Genomic DNA, 23517 nt, shown 5'->3' on the forward strand with positions numbered 1-23517 from the left:
ACTAATTAGTTACTTTTTTTCATGTGTAAAAGTGTCATGGCGATGTGAGAGGTAAGAATCCATGACATCAAGAAATATTTCTTTCAGAAAATATAAAAAAAACACAATAAAAGACCTAAAAGTAAAATTAATTTAACTCCTATATAAGACATATTTGAACACTTGACAATCGCAGTGTTCCGAAAACTTTTTACTGTGTATGTTTGCAGACAAAAACAGTTCTACTAAAACTCGCCTCTAAAATGAATATTACGATTCGGTAAATGTATAGTGAGTATAAATGCATGTTCTCACAAACACATGCAGTCACAGATGTGTGGAAATATTTCTCCTTTTCTTCCATGTTCTGGTCAATATCTCCTTATACAGATTGATTAAACACTGATCAGTTGTATTTGAATATATTGAAGGTTGATCTTTTTCTCTGTACTCTTTTGTCTAGAAGGATAATTTGACAAACTACTTGAATACTTTAAGGAAAAAAACACGTCTTACCCTCTGCTGATGATGGCCGGATGACTTCATGAACCGACCTCTTAATGTTTGGAGCTGATTTGTGAAGTTTTGAACACAACTCATCCTGCACATGTGCACCGCTGAGCGCTTCAGAAATCCTCCAGCTCTCTGTGCTCATGCAGTCTTTGTACTTAAATCACAGCTCGTGTGAAACTGGAATCTGGTTGAGCAACTTCTTTGTATTCAACACTGAGGGTGTTTTTTTTTTTTTCCCCATTCAGTAAATGAAGTGGCTCAACAACAGAAAACCTACTTTATTAATAGCTGCTCTTCAGGTAAAGTGACGTAATCTGATGTAAACACATCTAAATAAAGTGAAATATTAAATAATTGTGATTTGTGCCAAACAGAAATAGGAAATATATTTGAATTCAACATCAAAGTGTTTCTAATTTAAGTGCAAACAATTTCAATATCCTAAAAGAGTATAAGGTTTTAATTAGACAGTGAATTGAACATTGCAGGTACTTTCAGTGCGTCAGTGTGAGAAGCTCTGACCTCTTGTGGATCAACAGAGAAAATGTTTCTGTGTCTAATGAAGCCAGTTGAGTCCTTTAGTCCTGAATGATTTGTGGACAAAAATCCTTCTTCTGATGTTCTTCTCATCCGACATATTTATAGCCACTAATGAAAGCGGGAGGTGGGATTGGAAACTAATGGTAGTAAAAAATAAACTTTTGGAAAAAAAAAAAAAAAAAGCTCTTTCATGCATATTTATCGGGTTATTGACATTTAGATTTGAATATGCACTAAAAGGAATCGTATGGACAGTAGTCAGAACAAAATCCAGAGGAAATACAGACCCATGTATTTTCACTGCTTGGATCCTTTTAGAAACAGTTTTTGTTAATCAGTGATTAATTCAAAATGTTTTTAAAATGTATAGAAACTCTCTTATTCAAACCCATTAGACAAAGATATGGATTTATCATATCTGTTCACGAGAATCTGGTTTTATCAACTTATTTCAAGTTAAGTTACTTGTAAAAATAACAAATAGGCATTAACTGTGTTTTGTTTTTTAAAATCTGCTGTCACTTTTCAACCCAAGAAGATTAAGCACAACATTAAGAAAATGTACAAGCATGAAACTGCAGGAATCACGACTGCTTATAGATTTATATGCAATCGTTATACTGTCCTGGCACTATTAAGATAAAATGTCAAATTCAACAAACAACCAAAGACAGTTTTTCTTTGAACATTGGAAAACAGCTTCAAAAACATAAAGTCACACAGGCACCGATAAGACGTATAAACCTCCTGCAGGAAGGAATCAGACCTGGGCTTCCTTTAAACACTAACCCCCCCCCCAAAAAAAAAACAACCCACTTTCAAACCCATTAACAGAACTTAAAATATCAAACTGCCCTCACTTCTCACAGGGTTTCCTTCATTGTGAACTAATTTTTCATTAAATCCCAGACTTCCAAACATTCTTTCACATTATAAATTAATAATTTAATGACAGTACTAAGTCAGAGAATGAAGAAAGGAAAACACTTGTTCTACTTATGTCTTTATATATGGTCTTCACCTTCTGTAACCAGAGTACGGTTATGCACTGAAGCCAATTTAATTAATATGCAATTTCTTCTGAAACAGCTAATGAAAGTTTTTGAACGTATTATAGTGAGAAAACCAACATTGGAGACAAAATTATGCAAAAAAATTTAAGTGAAGTACAGTGTGTCAGCAGAAAAATGTAAAAGTAACCTGGATATCATTAAATGTTTAGTTTTTTTAACCTGAATCAGGGAACTTAAACCACTTTTCTTTTTGCGTTTGGGAAATTTCTGTACGCACCATGTGCAAAGACGACTTCTAAATTCTAAATGGAGAAAATGGAAAAAAAAACACTTTTGTCATGGTGTATATAAATTCAGTTACCAAATGTTTTTTTTTAAAAACAAACAAGTCAGTAGAACAAACCAGATGTTTGTTTTTTTCTTTAATGCCATCCACTTACAGCAGAATGAGATTCAGTGTCAGACAGCAACAAAAACAACAATGGCCTCAAACATGAGACTCAAAACAAATGAAGAAAAAGTTTCAGAAAAACCAGAAAAGATGACTTTTATAACAAAAACATCATGAAATTGTTCCAATTTTTGAAAAAAAAAAAAAAAAAAAATAAGAAAGTAGGAACCGGCTCAGAAAAAGTCCCCTGGCAAACAAAAAGCATCCGTCTGCCAGTTCGGTAAAGGAACCCTGTCGTTTCTTCCACAGCCGAGTCGAGAGAAACAAAACAAACTCCACATTTTATTTCTTTTTAGCTTATAGGCTTTTTCACACCCTCCTACAGAACGCTGCTCTTGGCTGCGCTGTCCTTGGCCTGCCGGAGGCCGTACAGCCACTTGATCACCCGGGCGTTTCTCTCGATTACCGAGACGCCGTAGGGGGTGCGAGCCGCGGCTTTACCGCCATCCTCCTCCTCCTCTTCTTCCTCCTCCTCCTCCTCCCTGTCAGAGCCGGCGCACTCGGACCCGGGGGCACTCACGCTGCGGAAACGGGCCAGCGAGACGATGTCGGAGCCGGCGCCGGCGCCGGGGGTCAGCACCTGCAGGTCCGACGGGTCCAGGCCGCACAGGTTGAAGAAGCGCTCCAGGTCGGTGCCGGCCCGGGAGTACCGGTCGCTCATGTCCGATTTGGAGCGGGTCAGCGACGGACGCTTGCGGGAACTGGAGGAGGACAGGCGGGTTACGGCCGGAGAGGGAGGAGGGAAGGCGGGCAGGGCAGCGGGCGACGGAGATCCAGCCGGAGGGGACGGGGCGGAGGCGTCGGGCTTCGACGGGGCGACGACCGGCTTGGGAGGGGAGGGAGCGGCCGGGGTCCTGATTTGGAAGAGGCGCAGGTTGGAGACGGCCGGGCGGAGCGGGAACTGAGAGTGCAGAGGAATGGGCTGGAGGGGCTGGCGGATGAACTGAGGCGGCCTGCAGGCCTTCCTGGCGGGGCTGGCCTGAGGCATGACGTCCACCCGGCGCACCGTCCCCGCAGCCGGGGACCCAGACGGGCCCGGACCCTCCGCCCTGGCCGGATCCAAAGATTTCAAGCGCACTTTGGCCGGACTGGACCAGTCGGCGCGTGGAGGCGGACACGGCCTCTCCTTTATGTGCCGCGTCACGGCCGGAGTGGGGACGGGTCCGGCGCCGCCGCCTTCCGGAGCGCCGCCGCCGTCCTCCAGCCTCACGGCGGCACTGGGCGGCGGGCCGTCGTGCACGTCACTGATGAGGTTGCTCAGGTGCTTCAGGTCAAGCTGGACTCCCTCCTGCGTCGTCTTGGCCTTGGTGGGGGTCTTTCTGGTGGGCCGCAGGGCGGTGGCGGGGTTCGGCGGAGGCTTACGGGCCTCTGCGGGTCTGACCGGCTGCTGCTTGGACAGAGCCACCTGACTCTTGACGTATTTAGACTTGTCGGCCTCCAGTCGCTCCACGGCGCTCTGCTTCGGCCGGGCGGCCGCCGCAGCCGCAGCTGTCAGACACTGCCGGTACAAGTCCGGCCCCACCGGCCCCTTGGGTCGTAGGCGCGGGGGTGAAGCGACGACGGCGGTCCTCGCCGGCTTCCTCTGCAGGTGCTGGAGCGTCTCCACGGGCATCTTGTAAACGCGAGCTATATCCTCCACCTTGGAATGAAAGTCCTTCGGTCCTCAGCGTTACCTGGCGTCGGTGCTTTTGTGCAGCTGCCTCATGATCCTCTCCGGGCCATTTCGCAAGAGGTTTAATCCCAACATCTCAGCTGAGCTCTAGTTCCTTGACATTTCCTGAGGAAAACAGACGGCAGAGTTGAGAAACGTACGGCATAAAGTCCCGACACAAACGAACCACCATTCACCTCAGAAGAACAACAGCCAACGTCCTTATCACACACACACTTTACAACGCTGCAACTCCACAAAGACTTTGCACCCAGAAACCCTCCCGCCGGCTCAAGACGGCAGCCAATCGCTCTGCTCGAGCTGTCGCCGGCGTACGAGCCCATTGGCCGCCAGCGTGGCCGGATTTGAACAATTACTCACAGTCATCCCTCTCCAACCGAACAAACACACAGTCAAACTGCCACTTCATTTTCAGTCGGTAGAAGCGGCGTGAAAAGCTGGAGTGTGTGTGTGTGTGTGTGTGCGGCTGAAGACAGAGGGAGAGGGGTGATGGTGGGGAGGTGCATCAGGACGGCTGTCAACAAGCTATTGTCTGGGGGCGACACGCAGCAGATCACACACACCAACAGCTGCTATGGGAACAATGACTCCTCATCTTTAAATAAGGCAGCCAGTCATCAGGGTTCGCTGCCGATTCAAGACGTTTCTCAGGGTCGAACGAAGCCAAAAAAGAGCCGGCTCAACTTATCAGACAGTGATAATCCTTGAGACGGTGAAGGTCGGGGGGAAACTGTTCCTCTACTGAAAGATCCTGTAAGCATGTGTTTTGAAATAATGCCGCTTGAAGCGTCTGCATCTGCCAGTCAAATTCTCGACATATTTGCCATTCCAGTCTGAGCCGAAGGCCAAGCTCCTGCTGACAGAGCCACGAAACCCACCCCCCCAGGAAAGTCCATTCTTACCTGCCTTGGACCCTTCAGAATCCCCACCCCGAGAAGACGCCTGCCTTCAAGGCAGCGAGGGAGAACCGGCACCAGAACTACGTACCACTGAGACAGCAGGAGGCCAGAGAGCTACAAACTCAAGAGGAATGTCAGGAGGTGGGCCCGAGCGAAAACTCCCAATAGAGCCACTAATTTCACGTTTCTGACTCAAGTGCTGGCATGTGCGGATGGCAAACACGAAGCGAAACAGAAAGAGCAAACAGCCACATGAAAAGCAGGCCAGGTAAACAAGAGAAAGAGGCTCATTGTGGACTCAGGGCCTGGTGTGTGGAGCCCTGCCACGGCAGGCTCCAGCCTGTCTGCGTGAAGGTGAAGGTTAGTTGAAGCAGCTCCTCTCCTTGCCGGTTTCCCCTTCATTAATCTCACCTCTGCATGTCCCCCGTGGAGCTCCAGAGCCTCTCGTCCTGCTCCACCGGCGGGACTGTCCCTCTGAGGAGAAATGACTGTGAATGTTGGCTGGAAAGCACTTTAAACAGCTCAAGACAAACCTGTCTGACAACTCATGTGTCTGCTGCTGCAGAGTCCGCCCTCCTCCAAGCTGATTGGACCAATAAATCTCCTGCAAGGCAACACACTGCTGACTTCTGTCGACATGTGACCCTGGCATTGTTTTAAAGCCTGCAGACACAACCCTCAACACCTTTTTTTTGTTTCCTACTATCTATCAGTTGGTGGGGGAAGGACTCAGAGCCTTAACTGGAGGTCTGACGATACACTTAAAAAAAAAATACTCCACTGCAGGTCAAAGTACGGCACAAGTAAAAAAAAAAAAGAAAAATAACGCCTCAGAATTTCTTATTTCATTGAGGCATATTGAGAGCATCACGGACTTAAATCAACTAGAATTATGATAAAACGCTACAGAAGATGGATTATTGTCTTGTTTCTTGGGATTGTTTTTTAAAGTGGCCGTATGAAGGATTCTAAGCATGGATCTGTTGAACACTGGGTGGCGTTGTTGAAACTGTCCCCTACCCGAGTTTTGGCTCATCAGTTCAACAGACAACAGGCACCGCCATACTGGAAGGCAAGTCTTCTTTGTGTTCCGTACCGCTCTACAGGAAGTCACGTCACCGACACTGCGTTTGCATTTATTCAGTGTAAAATGGCCGACGGATGTAAAAACATAATTTCATACAGTTGCATTGTCAGTAAATTTAACATTTTTAATGATTTTATACGGCATGTAAAACTGAATCTTTATCGTGTTCCGCAGCTCTTCACAGGAATTTACGGAACCTCGATTGCGTCATGCAAGCAATTTTAAACCAGAATTGTAACTTTAATGATACACCTTCGATTCAGTACACCATCTTGTGGTGCAAACTGGTATTGCAGGAGCTCAAATTAGCCGGACCAGTCGGACTTTGATCCAGCAGGTCTTTTCTAGATGATTTAGTTGAATCTTTCTTAATATATAAATTAATAACATATTTCATATTGTGCGGGGAAATTAGTGAAGAAAATGCCAGAAACTCTTCCCCAAAAGTAGTCGTGGTGTGGTCACCACCAGTGACGACTCGTATTTAATTCATATTTATGGAAAAAAAGAGGCAGAGCAGGTCGTCTTTGATTCCTGAGGTTGGTGGTTCAATCTCGTCATCCTTGTGCAAGAAACCAAAATACATCGAGACTAAATAAGTGCTGCAAAATCCCAACATACAAATAAACAAAGTGAATAATATTGACAAGTATCATTATAATCAGTAAATTATTTTGTCAGTTATTTCTACACTAGCATTTATCCTTCCATTCATTAGTTTTCTGCTATTTGATCAATTTAGGGCAACCAATCCACCTCAATAGAGATATTTATGGCCTCGACTTAAAATAATAAAAAAATAAAAAATAAAACATTAACATTTTTGTGACTTATACAAAAGAAATATGGAAAATTTCAGTTTGTAGACATTCTTATCCATTATATTTGAACCTTAACAATTTGAATGAATGTCCAAATAAATGAATTGAAGAAAATCAAAGTGTTTTACTTATTTACTTTCAATTTAATCTTTTTTGTTTCCGTTTCATTTATGCTTTTTGTTTTTATCCACCATAATTATCACAATTAAAATGTGAAGGAGTAGAAAAACCTTCCACGTGAGATCGTAGCTCATTTAGATGCAGCCGTTTGTGCAGACGTGTAAACATGCACATATCCTTACCACTTGGTGCGTCAATCACTCATGAGGCACTTTGAGTCGCAGTTTATTGTCTGGAAGGTGCTAAATACAAATGAAGACTGATTGATGAAAAAAAAAAGAAAAAAGAAATGCACACATTTTAGACGTCTGGAATCATTTACACGTCACAATCAGAGAGACAGAAAATCGTATAAAATCTCTTCGACCCCACACAAGATAAGAAAAGAGCAGTGACCTTCACCGTGAATATAAAAATAGACGACGTTTACGTCGCGTGCGATTAGAGACTCCCAAGAACGGACGCCGGCCGTTTTTCTCTTTAGTGTTTCTATTCGACAGCGACGCATCAAAAGAAATCTCCAACGTACTGTTACGACACCGTGGCCACAAACAATTGCACAGTTCAAGAGCACAGGAAAAACAAAAGGGTTTACAGCAGAGTTAGAAAATACACAAATGAGCCATGACATTAAAACCACCTGCACGTTATTGTAAACAGCCCGGATGCAGATTAATTGTGGACTCCGAAGATCACTGACGACAAATGGTTAGAAAGCGTTAATCATCACATTTCTTGTCCTGGTAAGTTTTTAAAAAGGTAAATGTTTCCCGTCTAGTGGAAATGTTGTCATTGCCGTATTGTTCGCTGGGTCTTTGTGGTAATTCAATCCCTCCGGGAGGGAAGTAAACACCAGAGATTCTCTTGATCTCAGCTCAGAATCCAAACCGAGTCCAGACATGTCAGTGGGGCTGTCTGCGGCGTTGTGCCGGCGGAGAATCGACTGAGTTTGCATCAACGTTTGTCGTGGAAACGCGTCTCAAAATGGCCCCTGGGTCACGCGTGACGCTGGAATTGAGTAGATGTTTAACACGAGGCGAGTCAAACTAACTCAAGACAAACAGTTAAGTCTACATTCAAATTCATGCACCGAGTAGATCTTATTTATTTTGGTCTTTTTTTTTACGCTGCAGCACCTCGAAGCGGAACGACGTTGCAGTCGACACGCAAGGTCGTGACTCTGAGGTTTACTCTGCTTCCCTTTGCTGGCTGTGGTTCGCCTTCAGATCGAACGCGAGGTCACCGTGGCAACCCGACCGACGCCAGAGGGCACGACGGCCCCGCGTTCGTCTTTGTTCAACGGAAAACGACGGTCGGCGAGTTTGTGCTGCGCTCCGTGGACTCGTTACGATATGGCACAGTTTTTATCTTTGTCCTTTGCACCCACACTGTGAGCTCTCCTGCGCCTGAAGCTCCCCCTCAGCCCCCGCTCTCCTCTCCCCCTCGCCTTGGCCTCCTCCTCCACCTCCTCCTCCACCCCGTCGCCCTGCTGCTTCCGCAGGTGCGGCGGGAGAGGGATGGGCTGCCCGAGGAAGAAACCCTCCTCCTCCGAGTCCGATGACGAGGAGCAGGTGGAGCAGGAGTCCTCGTGTTTGCAGCGGCCCGGCTGGAGGGTCAGCGCGGCGCCGTTGGAGGAGCCCCGGCCCTCTCGCCAGTCCAGGGTGTCCAGGTGGGGCCGCTCGGGCCGCGGCCGGCGGGAGCGTCTCCCCGGGCCCGGGTGCAGGGCGGGGTCCGACGGGGAACGGCAGCGACTCCACCCTCGCCGCGGGTGGCGCTGCTGGTACGACGAGCCGTCTGATTGGAAACAGACAAACGTCAGTACGGTTTCTGTAGAAACTCATCTGAACTACTTATTATGTAAAAGTTAAAAATTAGATTTTTCACACAGAAAATGACATGTTAAGCTGAATTTTTTTTTTTTTTACGGTCTGAGCTTCAAATCACAAGAGACTCGCTTTATTTGTTATTTTTTTGCTGTGAGGAGTTTTGCATGTTTAAACTCCAAAAAACACATTTGAAGGCTACTTGTTGACGTCGAGCCGCCAGTAAGTGTGAATCTGTCCGTCTCTCTCTGTCATGTGATGAACTGCTGGACGCGATTTGTAAATGTTCACGTCGTGAAACTTGTTTCTCACCGAGCAGATCCATCTGCGGCGGGATGCCTTTTTGCAGATGCAGCCCGCTCCCGAAGCCCCGCTCCTGCTCGTCCTCCCCCTCCTCCTCCTCCTCGTTCTCCTCGCCTCGGGTCGGCTCCTCCTCGTTCCCGTCCTCGTCCTCGTCCTCCTCCATCGAGTAGCTGCTGCTGATCGGCTCCCGGAAGCTGACTCTGGCCGTGCTGCTGCGGGTCAGCGGCGGCGGCGGGGAGTCCGGCGGTCTGCCGTCCGGCCGGGGGAGGCCCGGAGGGGGCGACTCCGGGGGCATCAGGTCACGAGACTTCAGGGGGAGCGGGGGCGGGAGGGGAGGCGAGTCGGGGGAAATCAGCTGGTTCACGTGGGAGTTTTTCTGAGGAGGAAACGCTGGAAAGAGAGAGAAAAAAAAAAAAAAAGGCTGTGAGAGGAGATGAGAGGTTTTTTTTTTTTTAGAGCGTCTTGAAGTAAATTCCTCCTGATACCTTGCATAACTTGATTTGTCTTTTCCACCCAGTTTCTGCAGTCTTTATTAGTGGAGGTTTTTCTTGAACTCGTCAGTCCGTTCAGCTGAAGAGCTCCGGCAGGAGCTTTGACACTTTTGTCCCCGGGGAGCAAAGCGTAATGTGGAACGTCGCTGGGCCACGACGGTCCCAAACCGTTTCCTAAATGAATGTGGGGCAGCGGCGCGTAGGAGCCCCTGGGATGGGACGGCCCACCGGGTGACGGGACTCCGTTTTGAACGGGGGCGGTGCAGCGGACACCTGAGAGGAGCAAAGGGAATAACACATGTTGTGGAATAAAGAAAAAAAAAAAAAACCCCAACATCCTCTGTAAGATGAATATTTAAACTCAACGGGAACATGCATAATGCATCGCCTTCACCTCTGGTCTCCACTGCAGTGTGGACGCAGTCTTTTGCAGGGGCCGTGATGGGCTTGATGCCCTCTAGTGGCTGCAGCGGGGAGCCGCACTGCTGCGGCGGACGCTGCTTCTCGGACGTCCCGCCCCGGCGGCCCTGGTGGGACGCCCGGCTGTGCAGCGCCGAGTCGCACGAGTCCGAGTTGTTGGGGTCCTCGCCCAGCGAGCACGGGCGGGAGCAGTAGATGAGCCCCGCGCGGGGGAGGAAGGGACGGCCCAGCAGGGGGAGGCGGCAGCGGGCGCAGCAGAAGCAAGACTCCACGGCGTGCCAGTGCTGGCCCTCGTACGTCATCTGGCCCTGGTCGATGCCTGCGTGGAAATATTATACATTTTCTTTTCGTCGCTGTGATGGCAGGTTATTAATCTACTGACTGAACCTGTTCGGTCCAACATGAAAGCAGCTCAAATTTAATTTGCACTTCATCTGTGGACAGTGACTTTTAAACAATCTGACGCAATGGAAAGTTTCAAGCTTAAGGCTCTTTAATGTCCGTCGAGCCATTTCGTCACATGAACTCTGCTTCTACTTTCCACTACTTGATAGTTAGAAGCAGGTGCGACACACTGTTTTGCAATTAGTCTTAAAACAGTCTTAAGGAGATGATTATGTACGCTGATAATGATTGCAAAGCCCTTTGAGGCAACTTGTGATTTCTGATATTAGACTCCGAACATCAAAATTAAGACAGAAAATTGTTCACGTACCGATGTGTTCTCCGCAGGTATCGCAGTACTCTGCGTACATGGCCTCGTAGCAGGAGCAGCAGTACGGCCGACTCTCCCTCATGATGTACCGCTGGCCGCCCAGCGCCGCCTCGCACTCGAAACAGCAGAAGTGCTTCATGTGCCAGTATCTCCCCTCTGCCTCCGTGCACTCGTCGGCCAGGATGATCTGGGATCGGGAGGAGAAGAGAGACGCGGAGATGAATTCACTCGTTTCGGGTGAATTCATCCGTTTGGTAAACTATCTCAATGTAATCTCCTAAATCCCAGTGAGACGCCGTTCAAATCGAGAGCAAACCAAGAGGAACATGCACCAATAGTGCGCAGCGATTGGGGGAAACCTTTATCTCCAAGTTCCTCCAGTATTGTTCCTTACGTTCCCACACTTTGATGAGTCGGCAGGTTGCAGTTGAGAGCAGAAGTGAAGGAGTGGAATGATTTGAACTGAGTGTGATTGTAAAGTAAAGCCTCCAGGATGTGCTCACTCCTGTGGTCTGAATTTCTGATTAAACTCCCCCCCCCCCCCAAAAAAAAAAAGTCTGATCTGCAAAATACAAATCTAAAAGCTGTGGGCAACATACATTTTATTCATGCAGTAGAGGGATTATCGGTGGATTTTAACCAGCTGAAGGTTCACTGGGAGTTTATGAAATGTATAAAGGAATCAAAAGAGTTTCCAGAGGTGGCAGGAAAGAAGTATTAGTACCTTGTGTAGATCGTTTTCATGTATCTGTTCCTTGTTGAAGGAATTATTTGTCAGATTTCTTTTAATTACTCTCAAAAATTGAGCACAAATCTCTTTACTTTCCTTTCTTTACATTCTTGACTATAACAGTTATCCATACCATAATCCTAATTTGGGACTAATGAAGTTATATCAACAATGTGTGAATACCAAGACTTCCTGTTTACATTTCAAAACTTAAATCCTTCCCAATGAAATGTTCTAAATAGAAGTATTCAGTCCAGCCAGTTTACTACCTTGGAAAAAAAAGAGAATATATTTTAGTTTCTAATTCAAAACTATGATAGGAGTTTTTACATTAGTTAAGTGTGTGAATGTAATACGAACCTCAGTTTGAATCAAGAAAGTGCAGCATGACTAAAAGTTTTCTCTTGTTACTTAAGTGAAGAGGCTCGAACTAGCATTTGACTCTTTATAGAAATATCAGTGAATATCAGTTATTTTCCCCCCCCACCTCTGCTGTGACGTCAGGAGCAACGAAATCTTTCATTTGACTGTAAACAAACCCATTAAAAAGTGTTTAAAAAAAATCCCTGACGTCCAGAACAGCGATCTATTTTTAAAACCTTTCAGAGGGGCGTTGCGGTGGAAACGGTGGGAGGGGGGGGGGGATCACCTCGTCACAGGCCTGGCAGCGCGGCTTCAGCCGCTCGGCGTGGTGCCGCCCGCAGTAGATCTGCCCGTCCTGGAAGAAGTAGATGAGGTCCACCAGCAGCTCACTGCAGGAGGCGCACTGGAAACACTGGGGGTGCCAGCTGCTGCTGTGTCCCGCCCGACTGGCGAACACGGCGATATCGCCACCGCAGATCTGCTTGCCGCACTGGAAAAATAGATGTGGGTGAGCGAGTGAGGGAGGGGTGGGTGGAGGTGGAGGTGGAGGTGGGTGGGGTGGAGGGGGGGGGGGCACAGGGGAGCATATCCTCTCCAACAAAAAGGCAAACGCTCCAGGGTGTAGCGCAATACGCTCATACAGGCCCAGAATCAGTAGAAGTGAGCGACGCCAGCACCTCCTCTCGACGTGACGCGAGGAGAGTTATTATATACAAGCAGACATTAATGTTCTAAAAAGAAAAAAGACAATCTGCTGTAGACTCCTTTTTTTTTTTTTTTTTTTTTTTTTTTTTTAAACACGCCTCTTCACCTGCTGGCAGATGGCTCCGGTCATGGTGACGGGGAAGAGCCGGACGACTCCTCGGCCCAAGTTCTCCCTTTTCCTCTGTTGGCTGAACAGACGCAGCTCCTTCTTCTCTTCGTCGTCCAGGGCGTTGCAGTACTGAGGCTGGAGAGAGAGAGAGAGAGAGAGAGAGAGAGAGAGAGAGAGAGAGAGAGAGAGAGAGAGAGAGAGAGAGAGAGAGAGAGAGAGAGAGAGAGAGAGAGAGAGAGAGAGAGAGAGAGAGTTGTGTTGGCTGCAGACAAACTGGACTAAAGTCGTATGTGTGGCTGCCACACGAGGGCCGCGATAGCTGATCTACTTTATTGACAAATCTGTCGGTTATCTATTTAAAAAATGAAAGAAAACAGTGAGAACAAACGACAAAACTGCATTTACATATGACACCACGTCTTGCGTATCATCAGACGTGACTGAAATATCCCATCATAACAATTCACTCGCAGACTTTCAGGTTCTTTTGAGTTTCTAAAAATAAAACTGGAGGCTGAGCTTTCTGCTCTTGTGACCGGCTCCAAGTTTTGGTTTGAGATGCTCACACAGACTCTACCTTCAAGATCAGGCTTTAAACTTTTCTATTTGACAAAGCCGACAGTTCAGGATGGCCTCGGCAATTTAAGTATGAGGTATTTAGAAATGTGGACATATAAAGTACCAAGGGGATAGCTATGAAGTATTTGTACATATATAAATTCTTTTATGTATCGTATTGAATGCACTGTTATACATTTTTTAGAAGTATATTTAATAGCATGGACATAGATGAAGATATTTGGGCATGATTTTTTTTTTCCTTTCAAATAAAAATGACCTAAATACATATAGTGTGTGTGGCACAACAGAAAAAGACTTCAATTTAATTTGGATACTGTTTCAACACTTTAATGCAGCAGCTGGAAAATGTGATTTAAACCATTATTTTGGTTCAAAAATGGTTAATTCACTCGATTTTTCGTCGCAGTTAGAGTCCGAAACATTGGAAGTCGTGGCGTTACCTCGCTGTCGTGCGCTGGAAGTTGGTGCAGCAGCTGCTTGATTCGGTATCTTTCTCCAGGGCTGTTCACATAAGGCACTCTGTCTTCTGGTAAACAGCTGAAATACTGATAAACCTGCGCCAGGAGGTCACACAAATGCAGAAATGAGAAAATACAATTTATTCAATTACACTCAGGCGCGTCTCTAATAAGCGCTATAAATCAAAACGTATCCCCCCCCCACTAAACCTGCAACTTATCAAACAGTTTCAGTCTGTGCATGAACACGCCCGGGGGAAAATGAGCATCAGGTTGCCGAGGTCGCTACCTGCTCGGGCTTGAGGCCGGGCGGCACCCAGGCGTACTCCTCGGAGGCGCAGCCCGAGTCGTCGTCGGAGATGGAGTGCCTCTGGAAGTCTGACACCAACTTGGTCATCATCTTCTCCAGCTGCCCTGGCACCGAGCGCACGGCGTGCTCCTCTCGCACACACTTGCAGTGCACGCAGATCTTCCTGTGGGAAGACGGATGAAGAGTCGTGTTTACAGACCAAGTGAATAATGGGGAAAAAAACCAAAACAACCCACAAGGTGCATCGGGTATTGAGTTACAAGATGCAAGATTTTGCACTTGATTCAAGACTGGATTGGTGTCATTTGGACTTTTCAGAGAGGATCTGAGGAACCTGATTCAAGTAGATGTGAAGGTCAAAGAAAACATTTTTCTTATTCATTTCTTTTTTTAATTACTTAAGATGTGTGAAAATCAACAATACAGTCTATATACAAAAGTAATGCAAACAAGTGCCACCTCAAATACTATTTACATAATGTGCGCGCGCGTGTGTGTGTGTGTGTGTGTGTGTGTGTGTGTGTGTGTGTGTGTGTGTGTGTGTGTGCGTGTGCGCTTGTATATTAAATACGAACTGTGACTTGGTTGTGTTTATGGAGGAAACAGAGGAGAAAGGAAATAGTTTGTATAGTAACATAGAAAGGAGCAAAAAAAAAAAAAAGTTAAATTATCCGTTTTGTAGCAATTGAATGAGTTTGTTTTGGAATTGGGGGGTTCTATTGTCATAAATTCAGGGAGTGTTCACTGAGATTCCGTAATAATATAGCCAGACAGCAGATTTTTTCCATTGATGTATACTGATATTATTTTTTGATTTCCAGTTTGTGAGTATGGTTTTCTAGGTTTTCTTATTCATTTCTTACTGGGAAGTCGTACTTTCATTCCCTTATTTGGAAAAAAAACAACTTAATGTCATAACAAGAGCAATCAGAGACTCCTGACGTTCATAAAAGCTTGACCTGGACCCCCCCCCCCCAAAAAAAACATAAGCCTATGAAGTGAAATCCAGATCCGGAATCTGAATAGGAGCAAACTTTGAAAGGGGTTTTTTTACTGCTTGCCTAACATCTATCACTGGTGAAAATATGTCATGTCGTTTTGACATAAAGCCTTAAAAGCCCTATAAAAAGGAAATCCAGATGCGGATCGCCACTAAAATTTTATGGATTCTTCCATGGCTTAGCATCTATCTGTGGTGAAAATTTCGACAAAATCAGTACGGGAGTTTTGACGTAACCCTGCCGACAGACACGCAAACATAAATATACGCCAATGATTTTATTAAGCCCTTGGTCGACTTAAAAATTACACAAAATGTGCAAAAAAATGGTTAATTTACTTCAGGGGTTTTATAGTTGGACCTAAAGAAAAGTCAACTGTAGACTTAAAGAAGGCCGACGACACTTTTCTACGGGTCACTGAAACGACAAGGCGGAAAAAAAACAAAGGAATCTAATCAAAGCAGAAATATTCTGCCATGAATCTCCGACAACAGGAATCTCTCAGCGGGAACTCCTCCTCGCGCTACATTTATCCGGGCACTCCCACACATCGTAACTCTAACTATTTATGAATAGCCTTTGTGTTGGAGGCGTCACATCGCCAACCTGTCCACACGCATTCTTGAGGTTGACTCAACGAGGCTCTCGGCACTCTGGGAGAAGGAGCGACGGATCATTGGGGGTGGGGGGGTGGGGGGGGGAGACAATCTCCGCGCCATCTCAAAACCAAAACGCCCGAGCCGCCAGAGAACCTCATCACACGGGATCTGCGTCGGGACCGGGCGGCTGCTCCGGGGTTTTTATTGACCAAACGAGCAGGAAATGAGGTCACTGACATAAGCCAAGCTGTCAATCCCGAGGCAGTTTAGCCTCGGAGGTGAAGATGGGAGCAATAATCTCCCTCGGCCTCGTATCACGACGCCCCGCGTTGTCCTCCGACTCGCCGCGGCGTTCAGCCTCGCGGTGGGTGTGTGCCTGCATGTGTGTGTGTGTGTGTGTGTGGGAAAATAAAGCGCACCCCGAGGCGTCTGCGACGGGATCCGGCGTTCCTCAAAGCGGACAACGCGGCCATACGCAGCAATGTATTGCATGTGCTGCATCTCTGGTTGCGATTGCATAACGGCGTGCCAGCTGGCACTTGTGGCTCAAGTTCACAAAGGCACAAAGCTGATTTATTCCGGCACCCAACCCCCGCCCAGCCCAGCGCCGCCAAAAAAGCTCCAAGTTCACTGCTCGTAAAAAAAAAAAAGTGCACGAGCGCCGCTCCTCTAATCGATCGTCTCGTATATATTAAATCGCACCGTGGAGATTTGGGACGGCTCATGACGACTTGCACGACGTCCTCACTTGAACCAACGGCGGTAAATTATTCAGTTATTAAGTTTTTGCTTTTTTTTTTTTTTTAGAAGATTCACAACAGCATAAGTTGCATGTGTAATTTTTTTATTTAGTTTTTTACATTTCGCTCATCTCGTGACGTTTGCACGTCTGGGTTTTCCACGGATTTGCAGGTTTTGCAGAGCTCTGAATTGTCCTGATGTGACGAATCATCCGGCCCATCTCATCTGGATCAAACTTGCTTCCTGTTTCATGCAGAGTCAGCTTTTATTTTCTTCACGCATCAAATATTTGGAGCTGCTGCTGTGGGGGGGGGGGGGGTGTCACTGTCCATGTACATTAAGTATATAGAGCACTTGGCATTCTGTCACCAGATTTGCAGATGCACCGTGTCTCACCGCAGCCGGAGCCACGACATCCCCCGAAGAAAAGCCTTTGGAAACGGGCCGTAATCACCTGCAGGCGCCGACACCCTCGCATGCAACTCGCAGTTTAGCGAGAGACGAGCCAATTTGGAGGAATTTGGCCGCATGAAAGAATGCAGGAAACGTCCCCGACATCTTGCCTCTGTTTGTGCAGATTTCTCTGCAGAAAAGTTCTGCAGGCAGGATCGAGTCCGACCCCAAAAAAAACCACTCCTCTCTACTTAACATCGTTTCTACAAACAATAAAGACGAGCGACTACAACCCCCCGAATCAGTAACTGCAAGCAGAAACGCCAATAAAGTCCACAGTGTCGTTAGTGTGCAGACCCGGAGGAGGCCTCCCCGATGCTCTTTATTTCTTTTTTTTTTTTATTTGCGTGCGGTTGTTTCATCATGACTTCAATAAACTTCAAAGCGTGACATTTCTAAAAGGCCATTTCGTCCTCGCAGTTTAGCGGATCCTGCTGGGCAGAGCTTTGTCTTACTCATTTATTTAATGCTTACACCACTAAGCTAGTTTGTCCTCTCTAGATAAGAACCACATTTAAGCGCTCATAAATATATAAAAAAAAAAATCCCAACAAAACAAACATGGAATGCTCCTGACTTGAGGGGGATTTAATCATAAACACATTGACTGTAGGGGTGAACGTTAGCAGGATTAATGCATGTGAAAGACTGTTTCTCAGGGATTTAATTCTAACCACTGTCGACGAGGTCATTGACAGCGACTCCAACTGTTGGAATGATAAAAGACTAATAGGCGACATGGAGAACGGTGAAGAGTCTAATTCAAGCTTGAGACGACACGAGACGTTCACAACTTCACAATGGAAGTTGTCATTTCTCTCTTGTGATGTTTATCAGACAAAGAACTGGGAAAAAATACTACAATTTAGCCAAATGCAGGTTAAGTCACATATCTGGAGCTGCAGAAACTAAAGTGAAACGTACTTTATGGTACTTGAGCCTTTCCGCCTTCTTTCCTTCCTTCGTTCACATGTTACCGTCACACGTCGTTAAGTTTCTCTTCTCTTCTCTTCTCTTCTCTGACAGCGACGCTGGAACTTCGTGAACTCTGCATCTTTCCTTCATCTGCGGCTCACCCTGCCCTCTGACGTCACCTCGGTTTTGTGCTCTTTGTCTCTGTTCGATTCTGTTTCTCTCTCTCTCCCCCCCAAACAGTGCAAGAACAAACCCGCTCCTTTATCGCGATATCGCCTGTGCTTTCTCATGTCGGACTGCTGGGGTGAAGGTGCAATGAAATATCTGCGTCGAATTCGTCAAAACCCGGAGGAAATTGGAAGTTTTAATGCAGACTGATGGTTTTCTGGTCGCTGGAGTTCTTTTAAACAGAGACGAGTATCTTCTGGTCGTGACTTATAAGACCCTGGAAGCTGCTTGTCAGGCTTTGCAAGATACTATTTCACTTCTTTTTTTAAAAATTATGTCCCTTTAATAATAATAAATGTTATTATTTGTTGGTTGTGGACTAAGCCGAGTCTGGTATCGATTTTTTTTTTTAGTTTACTCCAAATATTCCCTTGATTGAAAAGTTAATTTTCCCGTCATTCGTAACATTCTTAATGTGACTGAACCCATCGGAATAGGGTTCTTAAATCAGTTCGTGACATTCTTGATGTTCGTGCAGCCTCCTCCTCCTCCTCCTCCTCCTCCTCCTCCTCCTCTCTCACTCTATTATTGCATAGAGCCCAACCATGCACGAGAGCACAAATTTCCTCTTTTGCTGTGGATTCATCTTGTTGTGGAGCGATTTGGAGAAATGTGATCCATTCAGCAGACGATAGTAGAATGACTGGCGTGTGTGACGAGCCACATACTGTATTTACCAAATTCTCAACATGAGCCACAGAAAAGTGTCGATGCGCCGTGGCGTCCAGTGGAACAATATCGGTGACGGTGATGACGACTTGTGATGACTGGCCACCGTTTCGTTCTATTCATTGTAACACATGACGACAGGCCGCGACGCCTCTTTCCTAACGCGGCATAAATGTACTCGTCTGCATCAAAACGATGTTAATGAGACATTCGGTACATTAGTGACGTTAGTGTTTTTAAGTGTATCTTCAGTTTGCTCTTATTTGATGCGGTCATGATGCGAGTCGTTAACTTAGAAAAACAAAAAACAAAACAAACCCCATATAAGGAAGCATCATTTTTTTCCCCCCAATGGGATCATTAAATGGAACAGTAAATATTTTAGATGTAAAGAAGTTCATTTTCACACGACATGAATTTTAATTAGCTTAAACAGCAGGAAACCACAATTGTTTATCTTTTGCTGCAATGAAGGTATTCACTGATTTCTGTAAAATGTATTTTCTATTCTATTCTATTCTATCATTCCTCTAGATACCATAGTTGGTCCTACACTAAACCGCTGACACACACCGCTGTGTGTTTCGTTTGTTATTCTTTCAAATCTTAAATGAAAGACCTTCAACATAAAATCACTGTTTCTTCCGAGGTTCTGATTCACTCCAGCATGCAAACTGTGTAAACAAGGACTTTGACAACAACAGCATCTGTACACTTAACAACATAATCACCATTCAAACACACCGAAAGCCAGTCAAGTGAAGCGACATGATCCCACTTTAATGACTGTTTAAGTCTCTTTCCCCCTTCAGCCCTCTCCAACCGTAAATTAGGGTTTCCTCATTACCTGCTGTAATCATGACAAATCACTCCAAGCTGTCCTGCTGACGATGCCCCGTCCAAACTCCCGTCCTCTGAAACTCGCGCGCTGCTTCCAAGAGTCCCCGGCCGTGAGCGGGAGCCGTTTTCATTCTATAAGCAGCTCGTCCCCCGTGTGAGAACTTCTCTGTGCGAGCGGCTCTTTTCAATGTCCGCGCCACCCCCGACGACTCCCACCCTCCTGCGTCCCGACAGAGCGCTCAAACAAAAGGTTGCACAGCGCCGGCGACATCTATGCACACACACGCACACACACACACGCGCGCACACACACACTACACAAAACACCCACTCATCCCCCACAAGTACACATGAGCTCATGTGTTTCTTATGTTTGCGGACTGAGATAAGGTAGAAACAAAATGTTCTTTTCGCCGGTTCTCGTTAAGTCTTTGCAGTCTACTCACGCCGCCGCCGAAGACATGAGACGTCAGAGAGTCCGAGCGACAGTGACGAAGAGTAAACTCGCCCTCCGCTGACCGAACTGCTGCGACTGAGTCACAACAGATGGGACGACTGCAGCTTTGATGCAGTTATTAATCATAGAAAAGAAGAGGAGCAGATTTTTTTTACTTATTTATTTATTTTTGAGCCCATGAGCAATGCTCGGCTGTGCGGCATTTGTCACGTTATGCGATCAAGATGGCCATGCACGACAACAAAGTGTCTCTGGTGAAATATCCAACAGACAGCCGCGCGGCTTATTGAAGTCACGACACGGCGCCCGACTCCAACCGGCTCATCTGAATCCAGTCACTCGCTGAAAACATGGCCGCTGGCCGACACGCTCGCATTCTTGATCGTCAACAACCGGTGCTTGGAAAAACGGGGGGGGGGGGGAGTGGATTGAGCTGGAGAAGCCCGTGTGAACGGAGCATGTTGGTGACGGACGGTGCAGAAGAGTAAGGTAAAGGTGCACAAGCAGTCGTGTCGAGGATTCAACACTTTTTGCCGCAGATTTGAAGGGGCAGCGGCCTCCGCCTGCCGCCATCCGACTGATTTACTGCACAACATGTTAAAAGGTCAACTAAACTTCACTTTAGTTAGTTATTTATTTGTACTGTTTGCGCAGTCTCAACACGCATCACACGAGTACTCTCATTCAATCATACAAAACGGGCTCTCTTGCGGTCTGAAATACCGCATTTTCACATTTCTATGAAAAAAATAAAGCATCTCTTTCATTAATTTCATCTACCAAGCCACTGTCTTATTTTTTTGCCAATTAAAAAAAATAAAATAAATCAATGCTAAAAATAACATGACCTCATCAGATGGATTTATGTTCTTTTACACAACGGAATATTTGCGTTTAGTTATTTTCTGCGTCACTCATAAGTCTGTAGTAATTTTGAAAAAAATTTGACTTAATCCTACTTTGTTTTGTATTACATCACATACTATGAGTATTTTAAATTTTGAAAACCGCAAGTGGTACAAACATGTCACCTTCGCCTACTTTGCCGCTTCCGTTCTGTTCATAATTTATTGACAAAGCAATAAATCAAGAAGTCACTTATCAGACGAATCAATAATGAAACGAGCCGATCGAGAACACTTTGTATTGATTAGATAACCTTTAACCAAGAATCTCTGAACATACCAGTATGTTTATGTTAAGTCTTTAGCTATTAGAGCACTGGTGGGTTTAGGTCAGCAGCCATATGATAAGTTCCCTGCTTCATCAATAAATGAGCTTCACCGCGTGGGGGACAGCGACGCCTCCTCGGATCTTCCTCTGAGAAACAGATGGGCCTCGTCTCATAACTCTCTGCCACCAATTTGTAACTGAGTGATTGCCACATGGCCGGCCGCACTAATAATGGTCGGCGACTGTGAACACTTTTGAAGCGTGGCGGGGACCCGTGGGTCAAAAGTAACTTAATTCACTTGCTGCTGGGCGGCGGAAGCGCCATCTGCCTCCCGCCGCCGCTCGAGCTGCGTCTGAAAACGCTCAGGATGAAGATGGATCGCTTCCCTCTCGGCGAGCGTCGGCAGCTGAGCCTGCGGCCGCTCGCAGGAGCTTCTCCGTCGGTGAAGGTGTGACCTCAAATTGGTTATTAAGGGAAGATGCGATTAGGACCAGACTCTGGGGTCTTAAAAAATAAATAAAAAATGACCCCGATGAATCTCAATCAATCAATCAATTTCACCTTCCTCATTCTCTTGGATCATCTCAGAGACTTCAGACGTCTAAAGAGGACGTTTGTCCTTCAAACCCAGCCGAGTCAAAGTCCCCCCCCCCCCACCGACAGGGTCGAACGCACAGACAAAAAACTCAAACAATAAACTGCGGCATTATGGTAATGCTACGCAGATTAAACGCAGTGTAAACAGATCAATGTGTACAGTGGCTGGAGGTAAGAGCGCAGCACACGTGTTTCAGATTACATCCCAACTTCTAAGCTTTTGTCTTGGCCTGAATAGAGGGAACAGAACTGGGGGGGGAAAAAGAAAAGAAAAAAAAAAAAGAAAAACTCAAAGATACAATTACAGCCTTTTGGTTACAAAAAAGCTCAGTCTTGTTCCTTTTGTTTTATTCTCTTGGATTTCAGTCATGCAGCACTCATCTGGTATCGAGAAAGAATTCACATTCTCGGGGAATTAAACACTTTGGCGTCGAATGTGGACGTAAATTCGTCTTGCCGATCGTTGGCGTCCCGTCTAAACAGACGGAGGCCGGAATGAAAGACAAAAAAAAAAAAGTCATCCGAGAAGGAAAGCATGGCGACAGAAGGGGGGGGGGTACGAAGTGGTCGAGAGGTTGACTATCACAGCAGTAAGGCCTAATCTCATTAGCGTGATTGACAGGATTAGACCCAACCAGCTGGATGTACACTGCTGGGAGAAGGAGGGAGAAGATAAAGGGGGGGGGTAACAGATAAAGGTGTACAGAAAACCGGCTTAAACAGTGAAAACCAATCGGGGAGAAATGACAAATTTAACATAAACTTTGTGGAAGATGTTTAAAAGTTTAAAACCAGCCCGTCTCATCTCGTCCACTTAGTCGATTTGCACGATTGACTTTTCACCTTGACGGGAGCGTGTGTCAGCAAACACACCATGTGCATCTGGTCCCGGTGCGATATAGGATAGAAAGAACAATGGCAGAGGGAGGGGGGGTCGCAGGTTTAAACCGCTGCAGATGACTGTTGGTAATCCTGCTTCTCTGCAGCACTTCTGTTCTCACATGAAGATAATGGCGACTCAAAAGTCGATGCAGCTGCCGTGCACATCTGGACTTAATGGCACTCATTAGTCTTTAGTCCTGATTCTTTACGGCGGGCGGGAGGCGGACGTCATATGGTGCCTTGACGGGGTTATGTTTGTTTGTCTCTCAGTGTGTATCTGTCTTGCATCGTGCACACAGATCACGGCTAAGCTGATTTCCACCGGGGAAAGCGATGTTGACGCATGCGGACAACAGGCAGGCGCACACTTGGTCGCAGAGACGCAAGATGTATAATTTCTCACGAATCTAATAAGGAAGTCCGTCTGATTTCCACCAATTGCAGCAAAAGCCAAACTCTTTTTTTTTTTTTCCCTTTCTTTCTTGGGAGTCAAACTATCCCGGCCTCTGCAACCATATCCACTTTCATGTTGATACTAATAATGTGATGATATTGTGCATTAGTGGCAGATGGCGAATATTTCTGCACTCAAATCAAATCAAAGGGGGGAAAAAAAAAAATCACATGATTCTGATCACGAATCCCAACTAGGTCAAACTCCGGCTGCAGTGAGCGTCGAGTCTGCAGAGTAAAGTCCACAATCACTGCTTCCCCTTCGCCTCCGAGTTCCCCGACTTAAAATTACATCACATCCTCAAAAAAAAACAACAACAGATTGTCGCATTCCAGTTTATCACAACATTTTAAGAGTGTTTTATTACCCCTTTGAGGGGCAAATCTTATGCAGCCGAAGTTTA

General features: G+C 46.0%; 3 protein-coding genes across 3 annotated transcripts in view; all 3 read right to left on the reverse strand.

The window, feature by feature from the left end:
• The window catches only part of mfsd2al2 (major facilitator superfamily domain containing 2a-like 2), a gene marked incomplete at both ends in the record, with an annotated part of 10390 nt that extends 9865 nt beyond the window's left edge, over positions 1 to 525 (reverse strand). Inside the window, one exon of the mRNA XM_080496957.1 lies at positions 496 to 525. Within this exon, the coding sequence (XP_080353083.1) occupies positions 496 to 525 (30 nt within the window). The remainder of the gene's footprint in view (positions 1 to 495) is intronic.
• A 1995-nt stretch (positions 526 to 2520) lies between these two features.
• Positions 2521 to 5533, reverse strand: LOC308130104 (protein FAM110A-like). The gene is made up of 2 exons (XM_080496296.1): positions 5479 to 5533; positions 2521 to 4273 (listed from the first exon to the last, which is right to left on the reverse strand). The coding sequence occupies exon 2, from the start codon at positions 4106 to 4108 to the stop codon at positions 2816 to 2818; it is 1293 nt and encodes a 430-aa protein (XP_080352422.1). The 5' UTR covers positions 4109 to 4273; positions 5479 to 5533; the 3' UTR covers positions 2521 to 2815.
• A 1771-nt stretch (positions 5534 to 7304) lies between these two features.
• prickle3 (prickle homolog 3) lies at positions 7305 to 19693 on the reverse strand. The gene is made up of 10 exons (XM_080496186.1): positions 19558 to 19693; positions 14084 to 14267; positions 13777 to 13890; positions 12752 to 12889; positions 12227 to 12430; positions 10848 to 11034; positions 10107 to 10451; positions 9707 to 9985; positions 9231 to 9611; positions 7305 to 8889 (listed from the first exon to the last, which is right to left on the reverse strand). The coding sequence occupies exons 2-10, from the start codon at positions 14192 to 14194 to the stop codon at positions 8441 to 8443; spliced, it is 2208 nt and encodes a 735-aa protein (XP_080352312.1). The 5' UTR covers positions 14195 to 14267; positions 19558 to 19693; the 3' UTR covers positions 7305 to 8440.
• Between the last annotated feature and the right edge of the window lie 3824 nt (positions 19694 to 23517).

Source organism: Blennius ocellaris (genome assembly GCF_963422515.1).
Source record: "Blennius ocellaris genome assembly, chromosome: 5".
In the NCBI taxonomy this organism is placed as follows: domain Eukaryota; kingdom Metazoa; phylum Chordata; class Actinopteri; order Blenniiformes; family Blenniidae; genus Blennius; species Blennius ocellaris.

Bases quoted from the DNA above. Each gene is read 5' to 3' on its own strand.
- LOC308130104 (XM_080496296.1), bottom strand. From the start codon at position 4,108: ATGCCCGTGGAGACGCTCCAGCACCTGCAGAGGAAGCCGGCGAGGACC.
- prickle3 (XM_080496186.1), bottom strand. From the start codon at position 14,194: ATGATGACCAAGTTGGTGTCAGACTTCCAGAGGCACTCCATCTCCGAC. The intron at 12,431-12,751 runs GTGAAGAGGCGT...CTATTTTTCCAG, and splicing joins CCGGAGCCATCTGCCAGCAG to TGCGGCAAGCAGATCTGCGG. The intron at 10,452-10,847 runs GTACGTGAACAA...ATTTCCACGCAG, and splicing joins TACCTGCGGAGAACACATCG to GCATCGACCAGGGCCAGATG.